General features: G+C 51.7%; 1 protein-coding gene across 1 annotated transcript; it reads right to left on the bottom strand.

The window, feature by feature from the left end:
• Positions 1-7,312: 7,312 nt before the first annotated feature.
• On the bottom strand, positions 7,313-8,542 carry LOC147971536 (uncharacterized). Its single transcript, XM_087522799.1, has 3 exons — positions 8,110-8,542; positions 7,917-7,977; positions 7,313-7,705 (listed from the first exon to the last, which is right to left on the bottom strand). Exons 1-3 carry the CDS (start codon positions 8,359-8,361, stop codon positions 7,683-7,685), a joined length of 336 nt encoding a protein of 111 aa, XP_087378925.1. The 5' UTR covers positions 8,362-8,542; the 3' UTR covers positions 7,313-7,682.
• Between the last annotated feature and the right edge of the window lie 1,909 nt (positions 8,543-10,451).

Here is a 10,451-nt window from a genome sequence, read left to right as displayed (position 1 = left end):
CATGAATTAGCAGAGGGTTGAGCTGGGGTCCAGCTAAGGACGTGCTCACACTGCAGAGCCGCATTCAAGATCTCTTCGAAGGAGATTTTAGTCTGGTTATGGTGGTGCAAGTCATGCTGGTCCGTCGAGTCCAGCCATGCAAACGCCGGCCCCTCCGCATGTGGGAGTTCAACCCAGAAGGACCGCGCACTATTTAGAATTTCCTCGGCCTGACGCACAAGGAGGTGTATAAATCATTCTTCGGACCCCAAACAGAGTGTCCAGATACTACCGAGGACGTGGTCCTGAGCAGCAACCGCTCTGCCGACCAAGTAAGTAATCCTCTAGCCGAACACACCGTCTTTTATTTATCATGACGTCATTCTGAGAAATCGCTCTCTGACCAGGACTGGCTAACAAAGGCGAAGATGATTCGGTGTTGGGCCCCCCTTCCAGAGGGTTTGGACAATCCGGTACTGGAAAAGATGCTCGAGCTAGCACCCTGCCCGGAGCCCTCGAAGGAAGATAAAGGGGGGAATAATGAGGGCGAAAGCGGGCCTCCATCGCTACCAATTCCAACCGAGGGAATGAGCGCCTCCTTGAGGGAGGATAACCAAGGGGAATAATCTGACCTTCTCTCGCTCCGGGGAAGGAAGAGGACTGCCTCTGAAGATCCAGAAACCAAGGCTTCCAAACGGGAGAAGAAGTCTCCAGCAGAGGGTCCTGCCCTGGAAGATGCTCTTGCCGTACAAAGTCCGCACGGGGATCAACCCTCTAACGAGTCGTAAGTGATCAAAATCTACTTAATAGTAAAGATATTCTACCTTACTTCCGAGGAAAATAACCGAAGTGTTTATCTTGCAGTTCAGATCTTAGCCCTTCTCAACAGAGCTCGTCTTTAGGGGACCTTCTTCCGGAGACGATGGAGAGCGAAACGCCTCCTCCGGACTCCCCCGCTCAAGAAGCGGGCGACCTTGAAGTGTCGTCACGGAGGGCCTCCTCGGGTCTGGTGAGGCCAGAAGATAATCCTATGGTCACCTGAAGTCCCCAGTATCCGGCTCTTGAAGAGGGCAAACAAAAGAGTCCGGCGCCGTCCGATAAGCGGTCGGACGCGTTAGGGATCTGCTGGAGCGAGCGACCATCTCGGAAGAACACCGTACGTTGATGGGTACGGTGATGGAAAGGATTTCGTCCACCGAAAGCGGGTTGCATGATGCCTTTATGAGTCTACTAACGGGTTTTGAGGTACGTAAAATGATATACCTTTGTGATAGTACCGCACATTTTTAGGTGTGCCCTATGTAGATAGTAGCCCCTGAGACTTTTTTTGTCACCAAAAACGACGGCAAACAGAGGATCGTAGTCCCAGGTAATAACCATACCGCTTTTATGTGCAGGTGGTGGAAGCTCCGGTGGCTAGCCGGACTAATGAGTTTGCCGAATTAAAGCGGCAACTGGATGCGGCAGATGCCGACATCGAGCTTGTTAACAAGCGGCTTGACGAGGCATAGGGTAAGTGATGTTTTCTGGTGAATGTCACATAGTAAGAGCGGCTGTGATGCCAGTATCTTTAATATGTTGTGACTTCAGATGGAGCTACCACTGTTGAGACCCTTCGGGCGGAACTTGCCCGAGCCAAAGAACAAGCAAGGAGTAGTAATGCGGCTACTTTGAAGGCGGCCGAAGAGTTAAGAGCCGAGAAGGCTGCGCATTGCGAGAGCAAAGAGAAGATGACCAAGATGGCTGTAAAGTTAAAAGACACTGCTGACCGTTGCCAGTTGCTTGAAGAAGAAAACCGAGCGAAGGCGATGGACCTCGAGAAGGCCACAATGGTGACCAAAGACACCCGCTCTGCCATGAGAGCGAAGAAGGAGGAACTGCGTGAAGCCGGGGATATTGTGGCTGGGAAGCCCTTTGTGTTGCGGAGGAAGTTCGGAGATCCGCGATATGCCCCTCTGGATCGGCTGTGGAGTTCGGCAGATGCATATATGGACTTGGCGGCGAGCGCTGTCGATGCGGCTGAATACTTCCAAAATCAAACAGATCGTGAAGTGGGCAGATTGTTCTGGTCACAGTTCAACGTTGCAGAGCGTCCGCTTCCATTGAATGATCGGCTAGCCGAATGGGCCGAACTCAATAGGCTGTCCGGACTCGCCATGAGGTCTGTCGTGGATCAGCTATGGCCGGAAAGGCCGAAGCCGAACAACTATTTTAGCTTAGTGCAGCAGTTCCTTGGTGCGGTGCCGTGCATCAATGCGATGAAGAGGTCGGCATGCATAGAAGGTTCACGGATGGCGCTTGCCCGTGTCAGAGCATACTGGGCGGAGATGGATGCTACCACTATTGCGGCGCAGGGTTCGGCCATAGGCCGAGTGGCTGCCGAGCACTATTTTGAAGTTCTTGAGGGTGCTCGTTTGATAGAGGCCCAGTGCTCGAAGAATATTATGTTTAAGTGACATGTATTCCCATTGTAAGAACAATATTTTATTAAATTTATTGAGGCTGTATTTATACTTTTGCCCGAAAGTAATATGATGCCTCCAGTGCGGCCGTTTATCCTGAAAGATTGCAGTCGTCGGCTTCAGCCCCCTCGCATATAATGCGGGGGTGTTCGCAGAAGACACGTGTTCACAGTTAATCCAACGTCTTGGTCCTATTAAGGAGGTGATAGCGTAGCGAACTAGGCAACCGGACTATGATGCTTTAACACTTTCACTTAGCCAGAGGAGTTTGACAGTGGGGCTACTATATAGCCCCTGGTGGCTCCGCACTCACCCGAATTCGGGGTGCGCACATGCCTGGCCGGGAAACGACCCTTCGTTAAGGCGGGGGAATTCTAAGATTCTGATAGGTCATCGAGTGGTTGACCAGTCTCGTGCTATATCATGACAGTCAGTTTTCGGCTTTCTCTACTAAGGTGCTCGTCCGGATGAACCAGGGCACAATCGCAGTAGTTCTCCTGGTGCCGCCTTAGCCGATAGAGCGGAACGTAAGGCAGCAAAACACAGGAGCCGGGCAAACCCAACATTTGACTAAAGACATGATTCGGAGCTGATGCATATAAGGCCAAACTCGCGACGCCGAACACTCCCGAAGGTATTCGGTCTTTATGGCGTAAGCCGGGCCTAAACAGTGCCCTTTGTAAGAAGCCCCTGGTGTCCAGGTATGTGCATTATTCTGACGTGGCCACATGCCAAGACGTCAGCATCCTTCTCAATTGTACTGAGAAAACCGAGGGATGTGTATCAACAAGAGACAGTAAAAAAGGTTGACGCAGGGTCTTAATCTAAAAATAATCCTTGGAACGGGTCCCTGCTGCACGTCTGCGCCTGTGTCTCCGTTGTGTCGTATCCTGGACGGGTGTAGCACGATGGTCATCTGTAAAAGAGAGGAACTTAGGTGAAAATTTATCGTGCAAAAAGGTAGGTTTAAAGAAACCATGTACAGTTCAAGATGAGTAAAAATTGCCACTTGTCTGCGCGCGTTGAGCCCCTTGCGTTTGTAATAGGGGTGCGGCCATCAAACCTGTGTGAATTACATATAGCTGCGCCGGACTCATCTAACCGTGTCCGTGGTCTTGACGACCTATCGAATGCTTTAATTGGCGAGGCCGTTTTAGTGTGCGGCTGTCAAGGCAACCGCACTCTCTTCGGCGCGCAGGGATCACTCAATATTTCCATTTACTGTAATGATGTCAAGTGGACCGGGCATCTTAATCGTGAGGGAAGCGTAATGCGGTATTGCATTAAAGCGAGCAAAAGCTTCGCGTCCAAATAGTGCTTGATAGCCACTTTGGAACGGAGCAATGTGGAAGGTTAAATTTTCGCTACGGAAATTATCAGGGAAGACGAATATAACCTCTAGCACCAGGGAGCCCGTGCAATGAGCCCCTGGGCCTGGTGTTACTCCTTTAAAGGTAGTATTGCTGTGGCAAATTTTCGTTGGGTCTATCCCCGTCTTGCGGATTGTGTTCTGATATATCAGGTTTAAGCTATTGTCGCCATCCATCAGGACTCGTGTGAAGTGGTATCCGTCAATTATTGGATCTAATACCAAGGCAGCCCATCCTGCGCTCCGGATACTTGCTGAGTAATCCTGATGGTCAAAGGTGATCGGTTGAGACCGCCAGTGGCAGAACTCCGCGGTGATAGGCCTTTGGGCATATTTATCTGGGAGTGACGCTTTGTTTCTCCCATTTATCACGTGTAACACGTTTACTGTTTTGACTTTTGGTGGAAATTTCTTCTGTTCCCCAGTGTTTTGCTTGCGAGGCTCATCCTCGTCTTCGCTTGCTGTATCCTGCCCCTTATGTTCGGCGTTGAGCTTGCCGGACTGCTTGAAGACCCAACATTCTCTGTGGGTATGATTGGCAGATTTATCGGGGGTGCTATGGATCTGACATATTTGGTCCAGAATTTTGTTTAAGCTGGTCAGTTCATCTCTGGCACCTTTAGAGGGAGGCTTTTGCTGACCTGGCCGAGAGCTTCTGAATCCGGCGTTTACTGTCGTGCTCTTCAGGCTGTCTTCTTTATTCCGGCGCTTGTTATTTTTGCTGCGTCGTGATTTCCCGTTTCCGTCTCTAACTTCGGACGTACTTGGGTCGCTGGTGTTGCATCGGGCTAGCCAGCTGTCCTCGCCCATGCAAAAGCGGGTCATGAGGCTTGTTAATGCTGCCATTATTCTCGGCTTTTCTTGGCCGAGGTGTCTGGCAAGCCATTCGTCTCGAACGTTGTGCTTAAAGGCTGCCAAGGCTTCGGCATCCGGACAGTCGACTATTTGGTTCTTTTTAGTAAGAAACCTGTTCCAAAGTTTTCGGGCTGACTCTCTGGGCTGTTGAGTTATATGACTCAAATCGTCCGCATCCGGAGGTCGGACATACGTTCCTTGAAAATTCGCCCGAAAAGCGTCTTCGAGCTCTTCCCAGCTTCCAATGGAGCTTTCGGTGAGGCTTTTAAGCCAGTGCTGAGCTGGCCCTTTGAGCTTAAGGGGTAAGTACTTGATGGCGTGGAGATCATCTACTCGAGCCATATGGATATGGAGGATATAGTCCTCAATCCAAACCCCAGGGTCTGTTGTTCCGTCGTATGCCTCTATGTTTATGGGTTTGAATCCCTCTGAAAATTCATGGTCCAGCACCTCGTCGGTGAAACATAGGGGGTGTGCGGCACCCCTGTATCTGGGTGTACCGTGGTGTTCGGATATTTGTTGTGTTGCATCGTATGCTGGAGCGCGCTTGCGTGGTCCATAAATGGATCTGGTTGTGCCGTCCTTTGGATGCGAGCCCTCGCGTGGATCGCGTATTGGCTTATGTGCGGCGTTGTTTGCCGCTCTGTGTTGGCCGTGAGGTCATCTATCCAGCCAGATGGCCGTTTTAATTTTTGGTTACGGGGGATCTAGGGCCTCCTCATCGAATTCAGGTAGCAACTTCCGCTTCGGGTAGCTCTTGGTGTGGCGATTACCGCCGTACTTCACTGCTGTGTTGAGTACTTTACTCCATCTGATTCTGAGTGTGTCTTGTGCAGTTTTGAGCCTTTGCTTCTGCTTTTTTAGACTCCTCGCGGTGGCAACAAGCCTTTGATGGGCATTCTGTTGCTCCGGGTGTCTGTCCGGTGTGATGTCCGGATTATTATTTTTGACAGAGTCGGGATGTTCGGTTTGATTTTCCGTGCTGCCGTGGTCCGGCGATGGTTCACCCTGCTCTAACGCTAGGTCCATATGATCGTTTTTTCTGTCGAGGCGGGATTTGGAGCGGCGCTTACGCCGCCGTTTTGGCTGCTTCTCGAGGGGACAACCCTTCGTTGTGTCCTTCTGTTCCTCGTCGTCGTTTTCTTTTGGTGTGTCCACCATGTATACGTCATGTGATGACGTGGGCGTCTGGTGCCTTGTGGGCAGTGGTTCCTGTTCGTCTCCTGCATCGTCGTCCATACCGTCGATGTCTTCGGAGTCGAAGTCGAGCATGTCGCTTAAATCGTCGATAGTGGCTACCAAGTGGGTGGTGGGTGGGCGGCGAATTTCTTCGTCATCCACATCCCAATCCTGCCGGACGCAGTTCAGCCAGGATCCTTCTGACAAGGAGAGAGACCTTAATGAGTTCAGTATGTCGCCAAAGGGCGTGTGCTAAAAAATATCCGCGGAGGTAAACTCCATGATCGGCGCCCAATCGGATTCGATAGGAACAAGCGCAGGCCGTTCGGAGTCCGTGGCCGGAGAAGGGTCCGGCAGTTTGACAACACGGCTCTCATGTGGGGTAAGGTCGATGTTTGGCTCGATCGCCGCTGAGGATGAGGCCTCCGTGGCGGGGTCTATCCACCCGTCCATGGATGGTGCAATTGGCTCCGAATTGAGGGTCGGAGCGACTGCCGGTGCGATTTCTCGACAATGGTAGAGCTAAGTCATACTCATCGTGACCACGCAGCGCACAAGGCAGGGGCTCGAATCCGTTGAAGATCAAGTCTCCACGGATATCGGCTGTGTAATTTAAGCTTCCAAACCTGACCTGGTGGCCAGGGGCGTAACTTTCGATCTGCTCCAGATGGCCGAGCGAGTTGGCCCGCAGTGCGAAGCCGCCGAACACAAAGTTCTGTCCAGGGAGAAAAGTCTGACCCTGGACTGCATCGCTATCGATGATCGTATGAGCCATCAAGCCTAATGGCGACGACACAGAGGAACTCTCAATGAAAGCACCAATGTCGGTGTCAAAACCGGCGGATCTTGGGTAGGGGGTCCCGAACTGTGCGTCTAAGGCGGATGGTAACAGGAGGCAGGGGACACGATGTTTTATCCAGGTTCGGGCCCTCTTGATGGAGGTAAAACCCTACGTCCTGCTTGATTTATTCTTGATGATATGAGTATTACAAGAGTTGATCTACCACGAGATCGAAGAGGCTAAACCCTAGAAGCTAGCCTATGGTATGATTATCTGTTGTCCTACAGACTAAAACCCTTCGGTTTATATAGACACCGGAAAGGGCTAGGGTTACACAAGGTCGGTTACAAAGAAGGAGATATCCATATTCGTATTGCCTAGTTTTCCTTCCACGCCAAGAAGGTTTATATAGACACCGGAGAGGGCTAGGGTTACACAAGGTCTTCAATATCGTATCTTCATAGTCCAACAGTCCGGCCAAAGGATATAGTCCGGCTGTCTGGAGACCCCCTAATCCCGGACTCCCTCACATACCTTGTTCTTTAGGCGCTATTTCTCATTGGAATCCTTGTTATACTCCCTCCATAAACTAATATAAGAGCGTTTAGAATACTGAAGTAGTGATCTAAACGCTCTTATATTAGTTTACAGAGGGAGTACTTGTCTTTGTGAAAGCCCATGATATTGCAAATAGGACGATTTGATTTTCAAAGGACCTGCATGGGTGGCGACAAGATAACCATGAAAATAGAATTGCTAACAGTTGCGCACAAGCAAGCAATTGAAGAAGAATCTGAAGAAAATGGCAACACTTGGGCACAAACAAGCAGTTGACAGATACTCTTATTAGGATGATGAAAATCGTATGAGACTCATGACTCGTGCTGCTATCAACTAATGGAAAATTTAGATGCTTTGAAACAGAGCAAGCTGCACAAGGCAAGAGAGATGATCCATGACCTTGAGTTGCTGCTGCTCCATGGCTCCATTATTGTCGTTTCATGTCAGTATATGCTTTAGCCTTGGTAGATTGTCTTTAGCCTTGAGTTAACTGAATTTACCAAGTGTTAAATGTGTTACCTGAATTTACAAAGGAGCAAATGTGTTAACTGAATTTACAAAGTGGAAACTGAATATTGTGCTATAGTCACTAATCAAAATTTAGTGGAAACAGAATTGATAATCAACATATAGAATGCAGAACATACAGTTTATTTTCAGTTTCAAAATGGAAAATACACTTCTTCAATACTCCAGTTTTACAAACGGAAAATTCCACAAAAATGCACACCTGCGTGTGTCCCAAAATGCCCTACATTTTGAAGCAGTTCGTAGAGTACACTGAATCCCATCTGCGTGTGTCCAAAAATGGAGTAAATGTTTCAAAATTCCACAAAATTGCCCAAAATGGAGTGATTCACATGTGAGTACAATACTAAAATTTTCATTTTTGACATTTTGGGGATCCAGGCAAGCATCCTCACCTTCGCTCTGTAGTAGTGGATGAGGTTGATGGCCAGGTGGACAGTGGTGGTGGCTGCTGGGCGGCGAGGCAGCCATACGGCGAGGAGGGGGTCAACGAAGGGCAGTGCCAGCTCCGACTCGCCACCCTCGGGGAAGGACGGCTCCGTCGGACGGAGCGCCGCTGGTGGAAGGCACCGTCTGCGGATTGGAGAAGGGGCACCCGTGCTTCCCAGTGCTCGGGTCGACGACGTCCATGGAGGGGCGAGCTTCATGGTCGACAGAGAGGAGGTGATTCACGACGAGCGCAGGCGGAAGGAGAGCGAGGACTGCAGACGGTGGTCTCCAAAATTGAACCTTCGCGGGCGGCGGGCGTAGGGGAACAAGGCGGCGGGCCTAGGGGAACGAGGCGGCGATCGGAGGGGAGGGGAACAAGGCGCCGGTGTGGGGAGGCGGGAGGGAAGCAAGGCGGAGGCGGCGTGCGGCGGCGGGGGCGGGGCGACCAAATCGGCCGGCGTCGGAGAAGACTGAGGAAGGACGAGGACCGCGGGTTTGGTCAGGAGAACGACAAGGACTAAACTGAAAAAAATGACCTCGCGACATGTTTTTGGGGACGGAGGGAGTACAACAGTAAGACTGAAGCCGCCGTCTAGGCAACAAAAGTGTCGCTACTCCTATCTAAGTGATGAAGGGATGCTGATAGTCTGGGCCTAGTACCAAACAGACCTCACAACCAAACCTAACATCTAAGACCTGAGGTCCCAACCAGGACGCCTGCCGGGTATGGGGCACCTACCAGTCCGGCGTACTCCTCAACCAGGACGCCTACCGGGTCTGAGGGCACAGCAACCACCTGCCACCAATCCATCTTCAAAGCTGTACTGCTGCATCGACCTTGCCCAGGTCTAGCTGCCGTCGACGCCACCACGACGCCAGACCGCGTCACCCTCCTGCGCGAGTCCATCTCCGCGCATCGGACGCAGAGTCACCACAGCGCCATGCCTCTGAGACCCGTCGTCATCAATGAGTGTGATGCCGCACCGCTCCACCAAAGAATCCGTCCTCTGGTCCTACATCCAGCCGCTGCTCAAAAAATGATGCCTCCAGGAGGGAAAACGACGCCAAAAGCACCGCCATCGTCTGATCTGGAAACTCCGGGTATAGGTTTTCACCCAGAGCAGTGCAAGCAAGTCGACAGAAGCTGCAGTGGCGATGTCTTTAACAAGATAACGACGTGAAAACGCCGCCATCGCCTGCCATGACCCAAGTCATAGCACGGTTTTCACCGGCAGCCTCGTCTCCCCACTCGACGCCGGGACTGGATGCGAGAATCCACAACCGTCTAGCCGACCACCTCAGGCAAAGAAGATGGCCACCACCTCCACGCCTAGGGCCGGAGCCCCCGACGTCCTCGTGTCGCGGACCTAGTCCAGAGGCCGCTTGCCGCGCCGGAACAAAGGATGCGCGCGACGGCTCGACGAACCACCATCCAAATCCGAATGGGATCCAGATCGGGCACCCTAGCCGCCGGCGTGATCTCTTCGTCGCCGCCGCCAGCACGACAACCCTGGTCGCCGCCGGCCTGCGCCGCCGCCCTTGAATCGGCCGGAGTGGGTCGCCGCCACCCAGATCCGATCGCCGGCCGAGGAACATTACCGCCGCCACCGCTGCGGCCCGCAGGCTTAGACTGTGATGCCCTCGGCGGCGGCGGCGGGAGGGTCGTTCGCCGGGGGAGAAGGAAGACCGGCGGGGAGGCCCCGGTGCAGCGCGGCACCGCCGCCCGGGGAGGGGGGGGGAGGTCCTTGTCCTTTGCTCAGTCGGAGCTGAGCGCCTACGGAGGCGGAGCTGGAGAGCACCAAGACGGAATTGGAGATGGTGAAGCTTCAGTTATCGGGGATCTTGGCCAAACATGGGGAATGGGCGCCGATGATCATTTAGTTGAAGTATATTATATTATACCTATAGAGTTGGACGAGCTCCGCTTTTAGTTAAAGTATGTCTGAAATATAATGAATTTCTTCATGTTCATATGAAATCCACAGTGTTTGGATGAATCTCTTTCGGTTTATACCAAAATCCATCCGCTATGCATGAATTTCATCCGATTGATTCAAAAAATTGTTGAAATGTATGCGGGCAGTGTTAGATGTCGGCCTTCAGCATCAAAGTCCCCGGACTGGTCCTCCTGTGTCCATGAACGGAGGCGGAAGGAAATTTGGGAGTCGGTCATGGTCAGGTCGTACTATCGTTATTAACAACTTGTCAAATCATGGCCTCCATTTGAAGTCTGAAGTACTGAGCAACTAACATCAGGTAATCAATTTCATCTAGTGTGTTTTGTTACTAGCCTGTCAACGGCGATGGT

This window comes from Triticum urartu, chromosome 5A (genome assembly GCF_056163025.1).
Source record: "Triticum urartu cultivar PI428250 chromosome 5A, HENAU_Tu73, whole genome shotgun sequence".
Taxonomy (NCBI): domain Eukaryota; kingdom Viridiplantae; phylum Streptophyta; class Magnoliopsida; order Poales; family Poaceae; genus Triticum; species Triticum urartu.
Note: the sequence above shows the minus strand (reverse complement) of the source record. Positions and strands in the feature narration are given on the sequence as shown.